We start from the raw sequence: 23,641 nt of genomic DNA, 5'->3' as shown, positions 1-23,641 counted from the left end.
CACTCGGCAGTTGTGCACTCAAGTTAAGTCTAGCAAGTCGTAGCCTACAATTAATTTCTATCCGCTAGAAGTTGCTAACAAAATTAAATTTTTTCAGCGGGAAATGATGTTTCGGTACATCAATGGAATCGTGTGGCCGGAGCCTCAAGACCCGCTCGCCCGGAGGACGTTTATCCCTCCGATGATGACCACACTGTCGCGCCAGATGTGCAAAGAGATAATCGGGCATCCTATTAAACCTGAGCAGGTACAGATAAGCATAAAATAATAGTTTGAGACTGACAAACGTTCAGGTTTGCTGTTTTGCCGTACCTTCATTCTTGACGACAACCGATGTCGCTACCCAGCAGCGGCTTCAAGCAATCTTCTCCTCCGCCGTCGTGCAGCTGGCGGAGCTCCTGCGTCGCTTCCCTCCGGACCATACAGTCATCCATTCTTACCTGGTGTACTTCGACAATCGACCTGCAAGTGCTCGGGACCACAAAATCAGTGACTGGCTCGAATCTGCACAGCTGACTGCCACACCTGAGCTGGAGGAAGCAATGCGCCATCCTCTAGAACAGCTTTGCAACCCCAAAGTCGTCGTCATTTCTGGGAAAGAGCGTAAGCGCAGAGTGATGGCAGTCGGGAATGCCCTGCTTCAGCTCCTAGCACTTCAAGACGAGATGGACCTGCCATTAGATCTGAACGGCGCCACATTCCAGGAGCTAGTCGAGGGGAAGATCTTCCCGTTGCCATGGGAGAGAGATCATTGGGAGATGCGTCGTGCGATGTTGCTTGCGACGAGACCACCGGAGCTGATACACAAGTCAAAATGGAGCGAGGCCACTCTTGCAGAAAGACTCACCGAGTTCAATCGCACGCACATCGTTGAAAAGGGAGATTTCCGCCCCAGCCGCTTCTATCGTAGCGAACTTGAACCTGGCTCCGACATAAACCTAGAGCCGATTCCCATCAGCGCACCGCCAAAGCAGTCGTTGCAAGACGTGGAGATGTTGGACACTGAGACGACGCAGGCAAAGCCACCCAGCCAGGTGAAGCGAAAGCGTGTCTCGTCCGATGACGAGCTGATACCCGTCGAGCAAATGTTGCGCCGCTCGCGCTTCAGGGAGTTTCCCCAGTTGAAACGTTGATGCATGAGATGTACTAGTCGTCGGAAATTGAATGAATTGACTAGTGAATTGTCGGCCAGCAAGAAGCATGGAGGGAGGAAGAGACGTACGCTGATTGATGTCAAGGTGACATGATGATGTGACCTACACGTGCACGATGACGATGTGACGACGTCGACGTCGACGTCGCAATCATCACGATCACTCAAGTTCGATGACGGCGGTACAATTCACGGCAGTTCGCAGCGGATGGCGGCAAAGTGAGTAGTGCCGCCTCCATAGTTGGCGGCGAAATGTATATCCGTGTCAAAACATATACTTCGCCGCTACCCAGCCGCTACTCGACCGTGTGACGGTGGCGGAAGCGTGACAGGGGAAATCGGCGATGGGGTCAAGGGCAGCGGCGGTTCGCGGCAGGTGGGCGGCGCGCAGCGGCGAAATCTATCTGCCCATACGAACGCACCAGTGGCTGTTGGCAAGAAGCGTAAATTCAGTGTCGAGGAAACGGAAAAGGTCAAAGCGGAGGCCGATGCAAGTCTGCGCAACGCCTTTGGTTTCGGCAACAAAGTGTGAAGGGGTTCAGGCAGAAGAAGTTCCAAAAATTGTACATTATTTAGCTGCTTACGAATTAACAATGCTTGGCCGAGCAAAATTTATATGTCTGTCTATTAATCTGAGCGCGACTCGACACAAATAGTGCTGTCCACAATTATATTATGCTAGAATATATTTTGAATATATTCGAATAAATATGATTATATTATGCCCTTTGCATATTCAGACCCATTGAATATGAGTGATTATGAATATGAATATATTATGAATATAATATATTATACCCTGGCCATAATTAATTATATTCAAATACACCAGCAAGCCCTTCAGCCAGAGGTACTAGCTCTGTAGCAGGCTACTAGCAGCAGTAGCAACATCTTCAAACTCAGTCTTTACCATATCAATGGCTTTTGGCAGTAAATCAGGCCGGACAATATCCATATCCAGCCCTGACAGAAGGCTGAAGTTGACCTTTATATTGCTACCCTGGACTTTGATGATACTCTTCGCTGGTGAAGGTATCATACTTGACCTAGGCTAGAGTTTTGTTCAGCTTAATATCTTGTTGTAGAATATCCAGGCTATGTTAATAACCAGGATTGGTAACTTACCAATCCTGGTTATGGCTGCAAAGAGCATCTCTGTAGGGCACCTGGTCTCCAGACTCCAGCATCAAGCATAGGATGACAGATATGCATGCCTCAATGACTGCAAAATTGGCCACAGAAACAACCATAACCAAGGAGTGGTTCAATAAACCATGAGATAAGGTGGATTATATGCACTATGTGCAGACTTGTGAAGCTTGAATATAATTGAATATATTCATAATATATTCATATTCTGAGCCCAATTATGATTATGAATATGAATACAATTATAATATGCTCCAGCAGAGAGAATATATTATGAATATGAATAAATTATGAAAATTTCGTATTCATAATCATAATTGGACAGCACTAGACACAAACGGTAGCGGGCCTCGCCGGCATCGGCTTTACGCTCCTTATTTATTTATGGCCAGTGCTAATAGGATCCTTTGGCTTGAAATGTTATCTAGTATGGCTTGAAGGCCCAGCTCTACCAGTCTCTAGATCTAGATTTTTTGCTTTACTTACTGGCACGACAGCACCTTAATGAGCCTGCTACAATCCACTCACCGTTCCTAGGTCAATCTATTCCTCCCATCTGGTTTCACAAGCTCTGACTGTAATATTGAGACAAAACATCTAAAAAACGACGGATTGTGGGGCAAATGCACCTCCGTTCCCTTTTGGTGTCACTCTACACACGTTGATCCATGGGTGGGAACCGCACAAACAGCGCCGCATCGCCGTACGAGTGGCCCATCTCCGCCTGGTTCCCCATCGCGATGAACGGCGAGTCGGCACGGTTGAGCTTGGCCTTGGGCCTCGTCACCCAAAATACCGCCGTCCGCTTGTCGTTCCGCCCTCCGTCTGTATCCGAGTCTGCATCCTCGTAGTCCTCCGAGTCCGTCTCCTCGTAATCATCGTCTTCGTCGTCTGCCTCCTCCATAGCTTCCTCCGGCCTTGCGCCCTCCGCAGCTTTCCCGATGTCCGCCTCCGTAGCCGGGCGCAGCACCTCGCCCTGCCGCTCGAGCATTTGCGCCACCTCCCCGTCTTCGTCCCATACGCTCCCGAAGTTCATGACCTTCTCGAGCACGACGTTCTCCCCGCCCTTCCTATCCCAGCCTCTTGGGGTCTTGTATACCAACTTGACGAAGTTTTCCAGGCCCACGCGGGCAGCCGCGCTCTGCAGCCGAGCATCAGCGCCTTTCAGGACGGTAAGCACGGCGGCGAGCGTTGCGGGGTCGGACGCTGTCTTGGGCACGGGGTACTGATGTTCAAGACCGAATCCAAGCAGGCCGCCCGCTGGAAGGAATTTAGGGTTGGCCAGCAGCGCGCGCAGTGCTGCTTCAGAGGCACTTTCGGGGACAGAAAGCTGGCGAGTAGCCATGGGTGTGTCCACAAGGAAGAGATTGTAGGTCAGCGTCACGCGGTAGCCGCTAACCACCTGCTCAACGGCATGGGTGACGTCGCTGAAGAAGGCCACAAAGGCGATAGAGCCGGGTTTGTTGGCGAGAAGCGCCGCAGAGTCGAACGAGAAGGTGTTGCTTTCGCCATGCGAAAGTGAGAGTTGGCCACCAGCGTGCGCGGAGGGGAAGACAATGACGAGCGAGCCGATCATGTCGGCGGCACGCGGGGTGTCCTTGTGTGCTTTGAAAAACGAGCCGGGGCCTGGCGGCACAGTGAGTCAATGAGCGGAATAAGGACAACAGACGAACCGTAAACGTTGAGCTTGTAGAGCTCCGCCCTGATGCCTTTCTCCCCCACATCGTCCCGCCCATCCAGCAAGTCGGGACTAATCGCCTCCACGAGTCGCAGCGTGCCAAGGTCCAAAGAAGACGCAAAGTCGGCGATATCGAGTTTCCCCGCCTTGCGATAGCTCTCGTCGAGGACGTCTTCTGTTCCCAGGCCAAACGTCGCTGGGGTACACGCTTTCGCAAGCTCCTCCAGCTGCTCCTCCGTCGTCGCCCCGAATGTCAGAGAGCTGTGGTGGACACTGATGAGCAGTTCACAGAGGGCAGAGAAAGAGCGCACCGTGCATCCCTAGCACCCTGCCCCTGTCTGTAAAACAACACGAGGTCGTCGGGGCGGACGTCGAGCACGCCAGACGTCCAGGGAGTCGACTTGCGCAAGGAGTCCCGCAGAACCGCAAGGTGGTCGTGCGCCGTTTTCTGTTGTGACATGGCCGCCAGGTGGAAGGTGGGGCCGGAAAGCACCCCAGCATTCTCTTAAATGTCCCCCCTACTACCGATCGTCGATCGTGAGACGAAGTGAGTCAGGGTCGTGTGAGCAGCTCGCACGGCAGGGCGGCACGCGCCAGCAGAAACGCTACTTGTCGCGCGTGAGCTATTGGAACGTTGTGTGGGCGTGCAACGTGGCAACGAGGACCACTGGCAGTAAGTATCCGAGCCATGGCTTCTGGAGATTGTGACTCTGTGAGGCGCTAGACCCCACTGAAGAGGTAGCGTATTGCCTTTGAAGCTTGCGTTGCTGGCCCCACAGAACGGGACTGCGCGTCGCAAGCCAGTTCGCAGAGAGGGAGAAAGGAAACAGAAGGAAGGAAGGATGACTCAGTATGATCGATCGGTGCTGATGATGACCAATGGGTTCTTCGTCATCGGACAAATGCGAGAGCTGACTTGGAGCTGACTGGGACTGCTGCTTGCTCATCTAACATTTTTACGTGGAATGTACAATGCAAGCATACTCATCGTCATCTCCGCGGCGAACACGCAGACGGGGACCAGGCTGAGGCTGGTCCGGAGTATATACGAGTTTGGTGGGAGTGGGACTCGCGCCAGTCCCACTCCCGGAGATGATTGACACCGGCTAAGGCGTTTTGGTGGGATTCGAGCGATTAAAGTGGTGTTTGGTGGGACTCAACGGATCACCACAGTTGCTGAAATTTGAATAACTTTGATCGGGTTGCGGCGCCGGCCGCGGCGGCCGGGGTTTTCCACCCCGGACCCCGACCGGGGCTTCGCCCCAGACCCCACGCTGCCGCGGGCAGCCGCTCGCCCTGCGCAGTGCCATGATTGATTACATCTCTCATTTATTGATTCAGAATCAATCAAATGTGGGCTGAATCCCACTGGGGCGCACTCAGTCCCACAGATCAGGTGGGAGTGGGACTGGCACGAGTCCCACTCCCACCATTCTCGTGTACCCTCGCTGGTCCGCTGTGAGACTCGAACCAGCGTCGATCGTCGGACATGATGCCCGAGTGACTCCCACGCTGTGCCAGCTTTTCCTTCGCCTTCATGGAGTACGTTGCCCGTGGACCTCGCAGGCGCCAGAGTCTTTGCCTCAGCATGCTTCACGGATCCACGAACGACTTACATTGCCAGCGCTAGCCTTCCGCTCAGAATATTAATCTCGGCGCTGGGGGTCAGGCTTGGCTGTGGGGGGACCCACCTGTCGACGGCGACGGACCCCTTCATTGTCGGTGTCGCAGTCCTTCCGTTCATTCCTTTCCTTTCCGAGCGTCATCCACGCACATCCGAGCCTTCTCGTCAGCACCAATGACGCACACGCACCAAGCCTCTTCATCTATCAAGAGAGTCGCTGCAGGCGATCACACGCCGCCAGTCCACGTATTCGTATTCGGAGTGCGATTTTCGGTAAATTGCCGTCGATCCTCCTCCCTTGCCAGACGACAGATTGCGCAGTCGGGGCTGTCGGGCGGATCCGGATCGTCCGAAAAACAAGGGCCATGTGAGGCAAGGCAACGATGGAACCGGGCCTCGCACCACTGTCGCTTTGCGCCTGCAAGATTGCCCGCAGCGACGAAGATGGCCGGGCTGACGCGTCCGATGATCGAGCGGACAACGATTTCCGAATTGGGGTGTAACGCATCAGGCTGTGGCACCCAGTGGGCGCTCGAGTGGAATATTAATGCCGTGCTGCAACGCGTAGATTCCGCGCGCAGCCGTTAGATGTGCGCGACTAACAGCAGTACGTCCTCAAATGGCTTCCTCCGGTCCCGCTGACGAGGACGAGCTCGATGAGTCATCTTCCAACTCAATTGCCTACTAAGCGAGTCAGCGCTAACTCAAGTGTAGGATCGACGCGAAGGTGCATCCTTGTTGGGTGTGGGAAGATTAGTCAAATGGCAGGGTGGCCCGCAGAAAAGGTACATAAACGCAGTCGTTGGACCGTCGGAAGCAATTCGCATGTCTTCATCCTCAACCCTCCGTCGCTCCGATTCCGGCTCCGCAACTGCGCCAAAGCGCGTAAGGACAACACAAGCATGTATCAACTGTCGACGGCGGAAGCGCAAGGTTAATTGATTACTCTACCTATACTCGTTGTTCAACCGCTTATTCTCCTTAGTGCACGCCTTCTGCCGACCCAAACAGCGCGACTTGCGTCAGATGCGAAACGCAACACCTTGTCTGCGAGTTTCCCGCGCCAGACGCGGACGAAATCGCGCTCGCCGCACACATCCAGCTGCATCCCGCGCCGATACCCGCCTACGGCTATCGCGGGCCGGCGGCGCCGGGCTATCCGGGTCCCGGCTATCCTTACCCGTATGCGGCGCCGTCGCGGCCCGGATCTACGGCCCCAGCGCCGCCGCCGGGCTTCCATGGCCAGCCGATGTATGGCCCCGGGGAGCCATTGCCCTACACAGGCCCGCCACCCCCACACATCCGCCCAAGATATTCCAACGGGACGCCGTATCCGAATTTGGCGTTGAGCAATGAGCAACAGGCACAAGGGCAAATGGGCGGCCAAGAGTATGGCTATGGGGGGTACACTGGGGCGGACTACACGCAGAACTATGACGGGGCTTACCATCATGGACCTTAGTGACTCCATCGATGCATCCGCTTTCTTCTTCTGTAGACTGTGTTGTGATTAATGTGGCCTTTCCGTTCTTGAGTGCAGTGTTGCACAGCCTGAGGCTTAATATATATATATATATATTAGATGAACCACACTTTACTGCGGAGTTTTCTCGACTTGTCGATCTGACTCGGACGCAGGACGAATTGAATAATAAACGATGGAGCTAACTCAGCCAAGCCTCAGCTTCAAGTTGCAGCTATACTGGAACATGATTGAATTATTGAGGCCCAAGTAACCTGCACTGTGACATCACTGACAGATTTCCGAGAAGTCATTCAGGCCATCCGCAGCACGCGATGGATATAAGCGAGCTGGTTGTTTTGCCTCTGCGTGATGCAGATGTTCCACCCAATTCCGAATCCCTCGTCCGCTGTCGCGCGCGCGCAGTAGTCCGCCCACACGTTGTTGTCAAGGATGCCTTCTAGCAGTGGCGCAGCGTCGCGTAGGCTAGTGAAGTATGCACCCGACACAAACGGGCGGGGATCGGCGGTGTCCGAGCCGAGGTTTTTCTGGCGGTCACGGTAATCAAATACAGCAACCGCAGGCCGCCCCAATGCTGCGGTGGAGTGATCCCGCGAGTACTCCTGCGCCATGAGGAAGCGGACAAAGGAGCGGCTGGTGGGGGTGGTCCAGTCCTGTAGTTCTGCCAATGTGGGGTTCAATAATGATATCCTTCACAAGAGACTAAACAACCGACCCGTGTTTGCGTCACAATACTTGTCGCACATCTCTCGGTGATTACCTGTGGTCCAGTCGGACCGCTGGCATGCTGGGGAGCAATAGTAGCGAAAGCCACAGACAGAGCATGCACGTAGCTCTTTTTTGTCGTTAACGGGGCACTGTCACGGTTGCAATACTTAGGTAACGAAGAGATAAAATAAGCTGCAACAACGCACTCCGATTCCATCACAGAGCCTATGATTGCGCTCCTCCCGCATGTTCCAGAGGAGTAAATACTCGGCCTGCGGCTTAACCCGGGTAATGAGGGTGGAGAGCAAATACCGGAGCTCGGGGGAGGACACCTGATGGAGCGACTGCTCAATATTATTGTCGCGGATGTCATCGGCGAGCCCCTTGACGATTTGTGGGTCCACAAGCTCTGGGAGGAGAACGTCGCGTATAATCTCTTGTACATTGTTTTCGAAATCCGTGTAACCTCTGGCCGAGCGTGCAAGTGCCACCAAAGAAGAGAGGAGGCCGCGTGAGGCGGCAGACTGCAGGCGGCCCGAGGACGGTTCCGAAGTGAGGAATACTCTCAAGAGTAAAAGACATTGATGCTGGGTCTCTTGATAGATATCCTCGTCAACCGTCGCGCTTGGAGGCAGTGCAAGGATACCCAGGGCACTCGTGAGCCCAGCAGCATAATTGGCGTCCCTCAATGCACCAATAAACTTGCCATAGTCGTCGTCTTCGTCGTCGTCGTCGTCGTCGTCGTCGTCGCCTAGGAGATTCACCGTGGTACGCGTAGCTAGAATAAACACATCAAGGCAAGTCATGGTGTGTTCAGTCACTGTCTGCGGTTGGCGGTTGGGCCCCGACCAAAGACGGGTGACTGTACGGAGGGCCCGGCCCAAAGCCATACCCCACCGTCGTGCACCGCCGGCACCTTCGAGGAAGAGTGGGATATCCATGTCGTACACCCCGTTGTGCCTGCTCAGATCGATGAACGTGAATATCAGAGCGCGAGCCTCGACGGCAAGAGAAATGGGCTCATGCGCGATACTCTTGCTCTCGAAAATCGCAGTAAGTTCTTGTCCCAGGAGGAAGGAGAACCGCCGGTCGTTCCAAATGGAGGGAATTTGGAGGCCCCTGAGATCCGTGACCCAGGCATCGGCGCCATGGACCATGAAAATCCGGACGAACGTTCGGCTCAGCCGCATTCGAGTCGCTGCCACAACCGAGCCGTAGGTGTTGAAGAAGTCTACCCACAGTAAAAGACGGAGCCATAGTGCGGTATACGCCGCCGTTTTCATCGGGTCGACCTTCTCGAGAAAGAACGCCAGGTATGCCGCCCCGTCCGCCATCGCCGCCTCCGCCGACGGGGCCAGCTCCGCAACCTCTTCAGCGGGCGGAATGTTGGCCGGGTCCATGAGGAAGAAGAGCGCAGGTAACATATGCGTTGCCTCGCGGCTGCCCGGGGGAAGCTCGTCTAGGATTGCTTTAAATGCCTCGATGGCGTTGTGGGGGCAATCGCGCACACATACGCGTCGCGCAAGAAGCTAAAGGGACGGGAATTACGACCAAGCACGCGTCGATGAAAAGGCCTTACGCGGGGGCGAAGAGGGAGTAACTCCAGACGCGCGAGTTGCAAGTCGGGATGTGGCACCGTCCGGGACATGATGGGAGGAGAGAACCCCCGATTGCCGATGTCACGCGATGGGTGTCACGCGATGGGATGATGGGGTGTCACGCGGGCCAGATCCGGCCGGCCAGATCCGGCCAGATTGTCAACAATTTCGATTTTCGACCCTGCCCAATACTTACTCCTCCTGTTGAATATACATGAGTTGCTTCAGGATGGAGCCCGGGTGCTCAACTTCTTGGAGGTCGAGCAAGAGCATAAGTATGAACTGTCAGTAGTATTTTTTACAAACTGCTTATACCACCACCACCGCATCATTGCATGCCATGTCACAGTTTCCCATGTCAACGGGTGCACTTTAGGAAGGGTTTCCGGCCCAAGATTTGACCGACAGCCATGACTGATGAAAAAATTGGTTGCCTTGAGGTGGGTGTGATGCGTGACCGACGAATTGATTAAAATACTACTACAGTAATGATATGTTATTTTTATTAAGCAAGATTTCCCCAGCAGCCAACCAGCAGCCAAGCAGCCAATTTTTGCCCACACTCAGGTCCCACATATCATTTAGTGCCGACCAAATACAAATACAATAGCCAAATGGTATATCATATTTTATTGGTATCGTATCGGCAGCTTCAACCACGTATCATATCTGTATCACAGATATTAAACTACGCCATCAGAGGTCCCACTTACCTTCAAAGTACACTTTAGTATGCAGAAGTGCTCAAGGGGGGTTCAAGTCTCGAATCATGGATATAGGGTCGGAAAGTTTTTTTCCGACCCCTGGGGGACCCCCCCCTCCTGCCATATCGGGTAATATGTTCCCACGATTCGCGTCATGTGATCACTGATGCGATCAAAAGGTGGGATAAAAAATTCAATCTTTGTGAAACTTTTTTTTTTTGCAAATTTTTCTATATATGTGCATGTGTATATGTGTATGTATGTATGTACCTGGAATCTTCAAACATACATGGCAGGCCATATTAACTCTTCAACATGTTCACCTCTCATCTATTACCTGATGATGGGCCTATGACAGAGTGGGCTATCCAAGCTCATGGGCCTGAAATTAGCTCATGGCCTGGGGGTATATGGATATAAGTATGAGAGTTGTGAACTATAGAAAGTACAGTGTATACACTATATTTCTAGTGTCTTTACACCCATATAAGGCCCAAATCTTTTATATACAAAAAGTTTTTGTTACCCCCTGGGACCCCCCCCCTACCCCATGTGCCTGATAAGGATCTTGAACCCCCCTTGGAAGTGCTCCTAGAAGCTAGCAGAAACTGGTGAGCTTCAATATAGATGATTTCTACACTGATGATTCAAGTTTCCTATTAAACTGATATGATATAATACACACACTGAAACTATGGATCGTATCCGTATTTTGACTGATATATTTAAAATATATCAGTTGTATTGTATCCTTCACACCCAACACACTTCCCTCTGCGCCCTTATCATGCCTGAGCAAGGTGGCCAGGACATCCAAAAAGAGGTCACTCATCCCATGCTGCTCTATAGAAGCAAGAGCCAAGTTTAATATGTTAAGTATTGAGCAAAATATCCATGTGTGGGAATGGCTGGGCTGAGTATGGGAGAAAACTTAGCCATTTGGCTGCTGGGAAAATTTCACTTAATAAAAATAGTGCTGGCCAGAATTATATTATAGTTGATTAAATATTGAATATAGTCAGAATATTATGAATATATTATGCTTTTGGTGGATCACTTGAATATAATTATATTTGAATATATTATATTATATTATATTATGGTTATACTATATAGTGGCCACAGAATATTCAAATATAGTAAGGTGGATTGTGGTAGTCATTTTCCCAATCTGTGTGCCTACTAATATGACTAAACTTAGTCTGATTTAGACATACAGTCACATACAGTGAATTAATGTATAGTCATTCCATGAACTTTGAAGCAATGTACTACCACTATGGTAAAAATGAGTTTCAAATCATAATCACTTTGAATATACTGTAGTATTTTACTCAATTCGAATGCCAAAAATGGTGTGACATCTGATACGAAAATTGGAATTCGAATTATTTCCTAATTAGGAAGTTCTTGGCGCCGGAGGCGCCCGGAAATGTCATAAATTACCTTTTTGGGACAGGAATTTGAGCAAAAATTTCGAATTTTATAGCCTGTGTGACGCGTGACATACGAACTGAGTAAAATACTACAGTAGCGTAGGACCTATGATCAAGTTTCTACTAGGCACTGACCAGCTTAATCCTCTGAGCAATGTCCCTGATTGTGTTTTGAGAGTCCTTCTACATAGGTCTAAAGGGAATTAAAGAGGCCTGAAAGCAAGTTGCCCTCACAGTGGAGAATTTTCATATGGCAACTAGGTCAAATTTATATAGGATAAGCATACTAAATTAGAGTTGAATGCATTCATAACATAATTGTATTTTGCATTTAAATATGATTATACTATACTACAAATATCTATTATTGTGTTGAGGCTCTGAATATGATATCATTATAATATATTATCTCCCAAACATAATATAATTTTATTTGGTCAGCACCCAACAAAAATATTATATCCTACGTTTCCCTCTTGCTCAACCCCTAGAAATTAAGCACCCCTATTAGCAAGTGTTGACAATTTAATCTTATATTAAGCAGATTTAATTTTTTCTCTCTCTATATATAGTCTGACATTTTTCTCAGTAACAATTATGGAAAAAACTTGAAGCTTTTTTTTGATGTTTTTCAGGTAAAGGTTGCCAAAAAAAGTTCAAATTTTGACTTAGAAAAAATTTATTCAAAAATTTCAAATTTTTTACCTCACTTTCCACAGGGAAAAAATTGTGGAAACAGCCCAGTGCTGTTTGGTCCACCACCCAAAGGCATGTGCGCTTACACACTACTCCCACGTCAAGGCGCGCCAACTACACAAGCCTCAACAGCCCTATACCAAGCCACACTTGCCAGCCCAGTGGCACACGTCATTTGCAAAGCCGGAAAAGTGACCAAAGACCTTCCTATAACTGAACGACACAGAAAAATGAATATATTGTCTGCCTCTATTCAGTCTCTCTAATTGTCATCTCCGCTTCTACAGACCGTGGCTTGATGGAGCATTTGAATGGAACCGGTTGTCTGCCCAGCATACTTAGTCAGTGTCCAGATCACAATAGCGCTAGTGATAACCCCACCTGATCAAGCCCTCAACAAACTCGTTGGGAGGTTCTACCATGGCTCCGCTCTCGTCGACTGCATGCTTGATGTCAAACGACACCAGGATCGAAACAATGGTTATCCACAGGGACGACAACGCAAGATATTGCCCCGCGCAGACACGACGTCCGGAACCCAAATCCAAACTGCCAGGTGTCGCTATGCATTTCAGGATTAAGGGCGCCTGAAGGAAGGAGCCAGCGGTCGGGAACAAAAGATTTAGCGTCGGGATATCGTTCCTGCAAGAGTAAGTAAGAACAGTGGAGAAGGGCCGCCCATTTGACGCACTTCATCTTGGAGGATTGCCCTTGTCGTTATGAGAAAGAGAAATAGGTGAATCCAGCCAATACTCACCAAATATTCCCAACAACGATCGATTGCGCCGGAATCCTGAACCCTCGATACTCATCTTCGGTCTCGATAAAGTGAGGCACTGGAGACTAGTGAGTTTTGTTGGGTGAAAATAATGCACAGCCGCCTACCAAAAGGAACCGTTGGCTGCCAGCGGAACAGCTCTCTTATAATGGCCGAAACAAACGGCATGGTTGTATCGGACTCTTTAAACATCTCGAAGCCTGGTAATCTCCCGCCGCAGACAACATCGATTTCCGACTGAGCTCGGCGTTGTGCCTCTGGATTCGCAAGCATCGCAAGCATAAACTTGCCCAGAACAGCAACAGTCGTGTCTGCACCGGCACTATAGGTGGTCGCAGCGGCATTCTTGATGACTTCATGCTCTATGGGGGTTGTTGCGGTGAGCAGTGAAGATGTAAACGATGGGGGCGCATCCCCAGTGGCCTAGAGGCATAAGATCAGAAGACAGGTTCGGGGTATGAAAGGTTAACGAGCCAGTTGTCGCTTCGTCTCGTCGAATGGCTGATTGACCAGAGCTATGGAGAGTTTGCGCCATTCGTGAGCTATGCGCTTGAAACCTGCTCCGGGAACCCAGCGCGGTATATAGAGCAACACTGGAATCATGTCCTGTACCAAAGCCATCAGTATATCATGGGCATACCAAAATTGAAGTCCCAGCCCATGAGCTCATTAAGCATGGGAAGCCGTGGTCTTAACGAAGGTGAGAAATTGAAAGCCAATAATAGCGTCTGATGGGCACCTGTCTGAATACAAGGTCGACCTCTTATCGAGAAGATCGGTAGTCGCCGCAATGGAGGAGAGAACAACGATAGATGTTCCAGCGGCATCGAGGTGGATAATATCGGAGTCTGACCGATGCTCAATCAGCAGGAGTTTTAGGGGACGAAGTCGGAACTTGGAAGTGGACTGACTGCACTCTTTACTCCACCGCCAATACGTCTCCCATTCCGAGCTGACCGGCATGTCGAGCAGATTTCCTAGAAGCGGAAGCTTGGGTGGTCCCGGCGGCAAAGGGAGGCGGTTGCGGCGGCGTCGCGATAAGTGGAGCAAGCCGACAAGCATCCCAGCAACGAGGAGAAAGGAGGGAGAAGATAGGTGTAGCATCGCTGTTCGAGGAGCGGCTCAGGAGCCTGGGGCTGCGGCGGATTGTGGGTGGCCTGTTCCGTCGGAAAGCGAGTTTGAATACTATTTCAAGTTGGGACAACGGTACCGTGCATGCGGTCGGCGCTATTGTCCTCCGGCGGGGAGATAAACACGAAAATTCAAGCTTTCAAAGGTCATTCAGCCTGTTAACCAAAAGAAGGCGAAGGCCACGAACCGCCCTGACATTGATGACACCAACTCAGACCTTCCAGTGCGAGCAAGGCGCTTGTCGGTGTCCGGCCCACTTGTATGAAATCATTGTCACTGGTCTCCCAGTGTCGTGGAATGGCCGTCGTCCAGTTTCATTCAAGTTTCTCCGGTGATCTTGCGGGAGGTTACAAGTATATGCCACGAGTTGTGGCCATGAGCATGGCGAACACTGTATGCTACTAGTCGTATAAGCGACCGATTTTTTGTTAAGGAAAAAGGTACTCACGAACGATAACCACCGTGACGAGGGCTTCAGAGACTTGGTTGAGAGGTTGTGTACTAGCATAATGGCAGCACCGTCGTTGACCGGCTGGGGCGGACATCCAGCGACTTGTTGTCAACGTCGGAAGCAAAAGAAGTCACATCGCCAAGTCACATCTTCGATAGCTTAGTCAGCCGACACGTTTCTGTCGTCGACGGCCATCGGACTTCGGAGAAGAATGCTGTGGGCTGCTCGGCCTCTCTGAGACTATCTATGACGCTTCTTCTCGCCCTCTTTGGATGCAAACCCAGCTGTCGCTCAAGATATGTGGCCTCGGACTCAAATTCAAGCGCTCTTCAGCGCTTATGCGTTGACCTGCGTTCATTTCGGATGCATTCAAGCTATTCAAGTCCGTCCACCTTCAAAGATACAACTTTGGCAGATGCCTACGCCCAACCTACGCCGTAACCTGCGGCGGCCGGTCTGCGCTCGATATTCGACGGATTTGAAGAAACTGGCTGGTCTGGCCAAGCTCAGGGCGGGAATCAGGCTCACATATGCCAGCTGTTGCGTCGCTTTATAAAACGAAGAGGAAGGGATCGTGCTAACTTGACTCTTCTTCAGGCTGTCGATCCCTGTGAAGTCGTTATATCAATTCCTTATCTGCAAGCCTCGGATTCGCCAGCTCACGGACGTCGTGGACCACAAACGGACTGACTGTCTCCGATATAAGCACTGCATGAGTCGAAAGCGGTCGCAGATATCCAACTGCCGAGGTGGATTGGGTGATGATTCCGATAAGTAGCTTCTGAGGGTCTCCTTGTTCTCGAAGCTCACCACATATAAGGTGATGACCCGGGGAAGGCGCAGACCAGCACCCAGCGACCAGGACCCAAAGCGCTTCCAGACATGAGCCTAGCGCAGATCGACAACAGACCAGGTATGTAACTGCCGTGACCTTCTTCTGTCTAAAATTCGGTGGTCCTCCCAGAAACGAAGCGTAGAGTCGATCCCGCGCTTCAATTCTACCTGGAGCAAGAAGGCCAGACTATCCTCGGCTTCTCGTTCTTGTGGGACGCCATCGTGCACGAGCTCGTCGTCATATTTGGCTGCACCTGGCGCGATTTTTCGACCACCATTATCCCCGGCACCCTCTACACTGCGGGCGCGCTCCGCGCTCTGGAGGCCACGCCACCGCCGGCGACCGTCGTCGTCTCCCTCGCGCGGTCCATGACATACTTCATCGTCTTCGTCTACTCGTTCACGCTCGCAAACCAGATCACCGGTGTCCCCGAGGACCAAATCAACAAACCTGACTGCCCGATTGTGTCCGGGCGCATATCGCTCCCGGGCGCCTACGTCCGCTGGTACACGGCCACCGCAGCATTTCTCCTCCTCGCGTCACGGTGGGGCGTCCTCCGCTGGGCCGCGACCTGGGTGGGCTGCACGATATTCGTCACCTGGCTGCACGGCGATAAGCACTGGCTCACCAAGAACGTCGTCTTCTTAACCGTCGGCACAATAACTATTCTGGGCGCTGCATGGGAGTTTGGCGCGGCACTCACGCCTGCGGTCCGCCGGTTCAACGTCCTCCTCAGCGTCATGGTCGGCATCGTGGGCAACATCCAGGACATGCGGGATGTGGTGGGGGACAAAATGATCAGGCGGCGCACGCTGCCGATACTTCTGGGCCCAAAGAAGTTCCCGTGGGTCATGGCTGGGGTCACTGCAGCGTCTCCGCTGCTCTGCTGGAAGCTGCGGCTGATATATTCGACACACCCGCTCGCCTGGTATTACGGGCTTCTCCTGACAGCGGCCTTGTTCTACTGCGCGTATCGCGTGCTGGTAGGGGACTCCAAGGGATACCACCACCAAACATATATGGTATGTCATTACTAGTACCTCGCTCCTTTGATGATGTCGTTGATCTTGTGATAGGTTTCCACTTATATCTTTTGCGGATGTGCCGCGATTCCGGTGCTACTGCCCTAGGCTCGCGCAGCCCACTCCTCCACTGGCAGCAACGTTGCAACTTTCGGCGTAAACTCATCAACTTGAACGCAACATCGCAGGGTAATAGTAATGTTCGTGCATCACAGAATGTCCACATATATGTAGTACTCCAAGGGTTCACATCCCAATGTCCATAGACTTCGTTTATTCTTCATACACGTAAACTGCAGCCAACTGTGCCTGTGGAGAAATACTACTCATGCCGATACGAAGTGGACGTTCGACCAGTCGCCGCCTTTGTCGCATTTCCGTTTCCGTCGCAGGGATGATCTACGGAAACCTTTTTGGAATGTAAGCCACATTTCTGAGCATGCGGTTACCGTTACCGCCCGGCCTAGGTAAAATCGCAGGCAAGTCGTTCGTTCACTATGGTGGTCACTTTGGGGAAGTATTCCCCGACATATATTTTTATATTTTTCGCGTTTTGCGCAATTCTTTTTTATGTTATGGAAATAATAATATATCAAATAATAATATCAAACAAGTTGTCTACACAATTATCACAATATAGTGGGTTAATTCAATACTATCCATATCCTAATATAAGACAGCCTTTTAGTGTATACTAGACAGGGCTGGGGCTACGCCCCAGCTTTGAACTTAATGTTGCTTGAATAATATAAATTTCTGAATTAAGAACATTGCCACTAACTACAGAATGGCACACAGATACCCAATGGCCTTCTTAAATATCTGTTGCTATTATATGTTAAGTGCAACCCAAGTCACTAAACTGTGTGTACTTATTTCTCAATTTGTAGGTGACTTGAGAATATCTACTTGTAGATAACCTTAGATACAACTTGTTTACAGTACTGGGTGCAAGACATCACTTCCAGCTTTGCATCCCAATTGGGATTGGTCACATTTTACAGCTTTTCTCACCAATTTAGGACTGTAACAGCAGTAACCCCAAAAATGGAAGGGTGGAGCAAATCAATTGTCAAAGCTAATGCCAAACATGCAACAAACATGTGCATACATTCACACGACATCTGCTTAACATAAGAGTAATAATAATGGATAGGAAATGATTGGAGCCTTAGGACTCAGTATGTAAGGTACAACAGATCTAGAGATGATCAATATTTTGCTGATTAAGGTGTTCACAAACATTTATTCATATTTACACTGCTTTTCTCGGTGGATTTACCTGTAACTGACCAGGATAGTATAAAATTATATGTGTTACCTCTATGAGGCATTCCTAATTTAAAAAAAGCTAGATACTTGGACTTTTGTGGCATTTATTAGTGATTGGGGAGTGGCCAAGGCTAGTGCTATTTAATAATATGATACAACCTGATAGATTTTGAATATTGTCACAAACAACACCAATTCAGAGGATGCCAGTTGGCCAGTGAAGGCAAGCAAGAAGCACCGTGAAAGGATATCGTAAAGATGATGGAATTCGAAGACTGGGGTACAAGACGAAATCTACTCTACTTATATACACTACTACCATGTGTTTACCATGCCTAATACGAGAGGCAATGACATCATACTTTAGCCATGCCTTTATGTGCTGTTTGCCTCATGTCCAACTAGACAGGGCTGGGGCTACGCCCCAGCTTTGAATATAGTTGAAGAAAGTGGATTTCCAATCATGAAAGAAATCCCACTAATTACAGAATAGGTGCACAATAACCTGCACAAATATCTGGTTTACATAGACTGCAACCCAACTCAGTAAAATTGATTTCCTTACTCATTGATTTGTGGGAAAATTGAGAGTGCTTAGTACATATCAAGGTATCAGCATGGTAAATAGCCCTGCATATAATGTTTTTATGGTACTGGGTGCAATATATCATGTACAGCTTTGTATCCCAATTAGGATTGGTCACATTTTACAGCATTTGATACCAATTGGGGTTTTAACAGCAGTGACTCCAAAAATGGAAATGTGGAGCAAATGAATTGCTAAGGCCTGCGCCAAACATGTGCATACATTCACACGACATCTGCTTAATATAAGAGTAACTCCACGCTGTCAATCAACATCAGCATCGACATCTGATGATCCAATCACCATCTTATCGTCCATCTTATCTCCTCCTTGTCTTATCTTATCAACCAGGGCCAAAATAAAAGGTTTAAAGGGCGAAGAAAAAGGGTTTTTAAACCCAGGGTTTGACAAATATATCATCAAAAATACAGACATGATGCTTAAATCCGAAGGCTATATCATATTGTATCATTTTGATAGGTGAAAAAGTGAGGGTTTGGGGCCTTTTCTCAAGCTTTCTGGATTCCAAACATCATCCTGAGTGAGTTTAAGTGAGTTTTAAGTGTTTTTACTCCCTCCTAGAGTGAATGTGATTCAAACCCTTTATCACTCATTTTATGCCCAAAATACAGATATGATATGCCAAGATGCATATCATATCTGTATTTTGACAGTAGTGGTCTTCTGGCCTTGGAAAGCCGTGGCTTTAGCCCAGCTTTCCTTGGCTTTGGCCTTGTAAATCACCAGGCCAGGCCAACTCAGCTGGCTTTGGCCTAGGCTATGGCCTCAGCTGGGTGTGTGATCCGGGGTTGTTTATCAGCTGTTGGCATCAACAATAATGGTTGATGATTAATTTAAGTAGTGCAGAGAGTGGTCATAGGTTAGCCTGTGGAACATTAATAAGGCCTTTACATGCTAGCAATAGCCCTTCTAAGCCAACATATGATTAGATATTAAATTGACAGCACTAGCGAGCACTAGCCAAGGCTCAGTATCTGGGTTAGACAGGCCATGCAATGAACTTGATGTTGAATACCACTTTGTAGGCCTATTGAACACCTTCCTGCTCCGAGTCATATATAACATGTTAGGAACAGATAAGAACTCATTAAGATATGAACCCTACCACTATTTTGAAAACTCAGAGTTGGGTTAGTAATTTGCATTTTCTGACTTAACTATTGACTTTGAAGCCTAAGTCTAAACTGAATAGTAACATGTATTAAGGGTCTCTACAATCTGGTAATATTTATTAGAAAGTTTGTGTAAAGTCATGACAAAGTTGTTATCCCATTCATAGTAATCATGTATTTGTAGCTGAAGACTGAACTTGTAGGGTCTACCCAGAGGTCAGACCCTTCACATCCGGGTTTTTTGGGGAAAAGGTGGCCCAAAGCTGGACTTTTTGTAGCAGACAGGCCCAAATACTGGGGGCCGATTCTTAGGAAAATCACGGGCCCTGATTTCCCGCACGTGACCTGGAAACTACCTTATTTGGTAGTTTCTGAGTCACGTACGTGGAAAATCCACAGCCTTGATTTTGTTTCAAACGCCTGGCCCCCATTTGGCACTGCTTTTCTCACAAAAAAGTCCTGCTTTGGGCCACCATTTGTGCGTGAATCCCTGGTGTGCTTGGACATACAATATCTGTTACAATTTCTCAAAGGTACATACGAACAGTATTAATCACAATTTCTGCAATGAAAAAACTTGAAATTTCAACAATCATTTCATTATGCTGTAAACTTATAGTTTCAGCAGTGGGGAAATGCAGATAGAAACAAAGAGAATCTATCTGCATTTCTCTGCTGCTGATTTGCTTTGTACAAGGATTTCAGTGTCGGTTTCACCATGTTTGATGTACATAAGATATCACTGTAAGGGCAACCCCGGAGGCCTGAGATCAAGGTCCTAGCAGGGGAGGATCCAAAGCGTGAACATTGGTAAGCAAATACAAATGAAGCTGACCTAGCAGGGGAGGATCCAAAGAGAAGAAACTCTAAGGGTCCACCTGCTAGGTGTCAGGAATTGATGGCGGTCCGCCCCGGCCTCCGGCCCGTGATAGTGATCTCCGTGGGAGTTCCGGGAGTGTCAGCAGGTACATTATATTTACATATATACTGACATCTCTTTTCCGTTGCCCCTCAGTCTTTGATCCCATATAGTGGGAGACTGAGGGTATGTTACTTTACTTACTTAACTTATATAACTACTTACTGTACTTAGTTACTGCGCTTTCCGCGCATTTACAGGTAGTTAATAGAGTCTTTGATCCCATATAGCGGGAGACTGAGGTTACTGCGCTTTCCGCACATTTACAGATTTTGACAGGTTATGGGCCCCGGAGCGCTACAGCTCTGACAACATACTTGCTCTTATCAAGACTCACTGCTCGCTCTTAAAGCTAGAAGCATTTAGAAAATATTCTGCACCATCTAGGTTTTTTTGCTATGGAGACTTTTAAGGTCAAATTGGCTGGAGCTTCTGATTGGCCTGCATTCAAACGTTTAGCTATAAATGAACTTCGTACTTCTGGTGTCTACACTCTGATAGCAACAGTTATCCAGGCTACAACTCCTGCTGATGCTACTGCTGCAGTCCCTGCTGCAACGCCTACTGCTGGGTCAACTGCTACAGGTGTTCCATTTAAAGATCAACCAGAGGAACGTAACAGCAGAGCTTTAGGTGTTATCCATAGTTTTCTCTCTGATGAATTATCAGGAGAATATCACAATGATACTAGTGCTGCTGGTCTTTGGGCCAAATTACGTGTCCGCTTTGAAGCGGAAAATCGTGCAGGAACTGCAGCTGGAATTCTCTCAGATCTCTTTGACACCAAACTGGTGATTGAAGGAGACCCACAGATTGTGGAACGTACTGTTATAGAGACACATATATCCCAAGTTGTGGGATTCTTCAACAGACTTTCCTCCCTTCAATATGGGATTTCTCCTGATCTTCAGCCACTAGTTCTCTTAGGTACATTGCCTACAGATGCTCACTGGACAGGTATCCGTGATAACATCACAACATCACTGGGTACCAGCATTACTCTAGATAATGTCCGTGCTAGATTGGTTGCTTTAGGAAGAAAACCTACAGATAGCAACAGTCTGCTCTTTCTGCCAAATCCCTGGCTTCTTCCAATGCCAAGTTCACCAAATACTGTCTGAAACATGGGAAAACCAACTCTCATAATACAGATGAATGCACTGTTATGAAGAGTTTTCTCAAGGACAATAAGAAGAATAGTGGAGAGAAGAAAGACAGAAAGAGAGGTGCCAAAGCCAAAGCCAATAAATCTACAGAGTCTGATGATGGGGATTCTGATGAAGATTCTGCTAGCTTTGCAACTGCCTATGTAGATGCTAAATCATATTCTGCTTTGCATGCTTATTTGGCTAAGGATAGTGAGAAAGCAAAAGAGGCCATAATTATAGATTCTGGTGCTTCAACTACTATGACTCCAAATCTAGACTGGTTTGAAACAGGAACTTATAAAATTCTTGATCCACCACAAAAAGTCAGATTAGGTGATAATTCATATGCAGAAGTTATAGGTATAGGCATTATGAAACATTCATGCCAGACCAAACGTGGAAAAACTCTTGTTTCTCTTAGAGCATTATATATTCCTACTTTTGGAATCACACTCATCTCAGTGAGACAACTGGCCAAGAAAGGCTTTGACTGTATTTTCACAGGTGATGAATGTATTGTCAGAGATGCCTCTGGAAAACGCATGATTGAAGCTACTACTCATGGTGGACTTTATCATGTAAAATTTAAATCACTCAAGGATGATCCTCAAGCACTATTTGCTATTGATATCAACCACCTTCACAGAATTTCTGGACATACAAATATGCAACATCTGCAGAAGGCAGTTCAGAAAGGTCAACTTGGTGAAATCACAACATTGACAGGTCAACCTAAACTTTGTGAATCTTGTGTTATTGGGAAAATGAAAAAGTTGCCTTTCCCAAACAGCCAAACTGTAGCTCGTGGACCTCTAGATATTGGCTCATATGATGTAGGAGGTCCAGTGACACCTGAAGGTCCTGGTGGTATTAGATATTGGATTGTCATTGTTGATCATTTTTCATCACATACTTGGGTTTTGCTTACAGATAAGAAATCTAAAGTCTACAAGTTACTCAAGGAATGGAGAAAAACCACAGAAGAGCATTTCAAACAAAATATTGCCAATTGGGAATTCTGTCCTGGCTGGATTAGATTCTTTCGTACTGATGGGGGTGGTGAATTTACCTCTAATCAGATGGAAATTGAATTCAAAAACCAGGGAATCATTCATGAAACTACAGCTCCATATACACCTGAACAATGACACTAGGGAGCTGACTATATACTGCTTGTCCGTAGCTGCTGCTGTCAGGCACAGAAGGCTTGGGTGGCGTCGCAGGTGAGGTCCCAGGGCGACCGTCAGGAGGGCGTTGACAGATCGGTGATTGTGCGGGCGAGATGGAGGGCCGGACCGGAGTCGGAACCGGAATCGGAATCGTCTCCAAGGGGCTGAAAGGGAGGTTCCCCTGACATCACCCCCCTTTGAATGCGGCGTCTCGACGCATAGACCGGAACGGAATCGAGTCGAAGGTCGCGGAGGCAATGTGCCGTGGTTTGCCAGGGTACTTATGATAGACTCCACAATTTTCTCCGGGGCAAAGACACAGTTGAAGCGGACCCACTGGTCGTGCGATACGTCGTAGCCTTTCCATGCGACGAAGCAATTCAGCCGTTTATACGAGTATAATCCACCTTTCAGAAACTGGTGCCCCTACCCTCCTAGCATATCTCTATTCTAGTTTATACAGCACCTAAGGTCTATGGAAAGCAACCAACTCAGGCACTTACTGTATGATCTGCAATTGGTAGGATTATGATACACTATCCCCTGAAGCTGTATCAACTCAGATCATGAGATTCCCTGCATAGGGCTCCAAGATATCAGCAAAATGCTCCTTAACTGAATATTACTGTACTATTTCAATTAATTGTCCGCGTTACGCATTACACGCGGTCCCAGTGCAGACACCTGCGGCCGCCGACGCTGTTTATGGTAATCCAGACACCTTGTCCAGCGGACAGTTTGCATTACGTGTTACATGTCGCAGACAATTAATCGAAATAGTACAGTAAATCATGCTGGGTGGTCCATAGATTGATGTGATGGTGCCAGATGAGATAGATAGATTGGCAGGATGATGGTAGGATAGTATACCTTTTAAATGAGCTCTCTCCCAGCTTTACTATCAATGCAAGTCATTTATATAGTCAAAATATACACTTTGATTTGTGACATTCTGTGATATTCTCCAA

The 23,641-nt window shown here is 48.6% G+C and overlaps 5 protein-coding genes across 5 annotated transcripts; 2 read left to right on the top strand and 3 right to left on the bottom strand.

The window, feature by feature from the left end:
* Positions 1-2,954: 2,954 nt before the first annotated feature.
* On the bottom strand, positions 2,955-4,440 carry MIND_01412900 (Fe2OG dioxygenase domain-containing protein; the record flags this gene model as incomplete). Its single annotated transcript, XM_037370523.1, has 3 exons — positions 2,955-3,928; positions 3,976-4,241; positions 4,292-4,440. 3 exons carry the CDS (start codon positions 4,438-4,440, stop codon positions 2,955-2,957), a joined length of 1,389 nt encoding a protein of 462 aa, XP_037213115.1.
* A 1,935-nt stretch (positions 4,441-6,375) lies between these two features.
* Positions 6,376-7,066, top strand: MIND_01412800 (Zn(2)-C6 fungal-type domain-containing protein; the record flags this gene model as incomplete). The annotated part of the gene is made up of 2 exons (XM_037370522.1): positions 6,376-6,537; positions 6,590-7,066. The coding sequence occupies exons 1-2, from the start codon at positions 6,430-6,432 to the stop codon at positions 7,064-7,066; spliced, it is 585 nt and encodes a 194-aa protein (XP_037213114.1). The 5' UTR covers positions 6,376-6,429.
* A 314-nt stretch (positions 7,067-7,380) lies between these two features.
* Positions 7,381-9,453, bottom strand: MIND_01412700 (MYND-type domain-containing protein; the record flags this gene model as incomplete). Its single annotated transcript, XM_037370521.1, has 4 exons — positions 9,375-9,453; positions 8,002-9,324; positions 7,803-7,944; positions 7,381-7,748 (listed from the first exon to the last, which is right to left on the bottom strand). The coding sequence occupies exons 1-4, from the start codon at positions 9,441-9,443 to the stop codon at positions 7,381-7,383; spliced, it is 1,902 nt and encodes a 633-aa protein (XP_037213113.1). The 5' UTR covers positions 9,444-9,453.
* Positions 9,454-12,478: 3,025 nt separating this feature from the next.
* Positions 12,479-14,111, bottom strand: MIND_01412600 (Cytochrome p450; the record flags this gene model as incomplete). Its single annotated transcript, XM_037370520.1, has 10 exons — positions 12,479-12,554; positions 12,611-12,644; positions 12,694-12,871; positions 12,921-12,939; positions 12,987-13,065; positions 13,115-13,430; positions 13,482-13,600; positions 13,648-13,697; positions 13,747-13,855; positions 13,919-14,111. 10 exons carry the CDS (start codon positions 14,109-14,111, stop codon positions 12,479-12,481), a joined length of 1,173 nt encoding a protein of 390 aa, XP_037213112.1.
* Positions 14,112-15,411: 1,300 nt separating this feature from the next.
* Positions 15,412-16,554, top strand: MIND_01412500 (uncharacterized protein; the record flags this gene model as incomplete). The annotated part of the gene is made up of 3 exons (XM_037370519.1): positions 15,412-15,502; positions 15,554-16,446; positions 16,501-16,554. Exons 1-3 carry the CDS (start codon positions 15,472-15,474, stop codon positions 16,552-16,554), a joined length of 978 nt encoding a protein of 325 aa, XP_037213111.1. The 5' UTR covers positions 15,412-15,471.
* Between the last annotated feature and the right edge of the window lie 7,087 nt (positions 16,555-23,641).

Source organism: Mycena indigotica, assembly GCF_014461135.1.
Source record: "Mycena indigotica strain 171206Taipei chromosome Unknown Mind.scaff0018, whole genome shotgun sequence".
NCBI classification, from domain to species: domain Eukaryota; kingdom Fungi; phylum Basidiomycota; class Agaricomycetes; order Agaricales; family Mycenaceae; genus Mycena; species Mycena indigotica.
The sequence above is the reverse complement of the archived record's forward strand: the minus strand, read 5'-3'. Positions and strand labels throughout refer to the sequence as shown.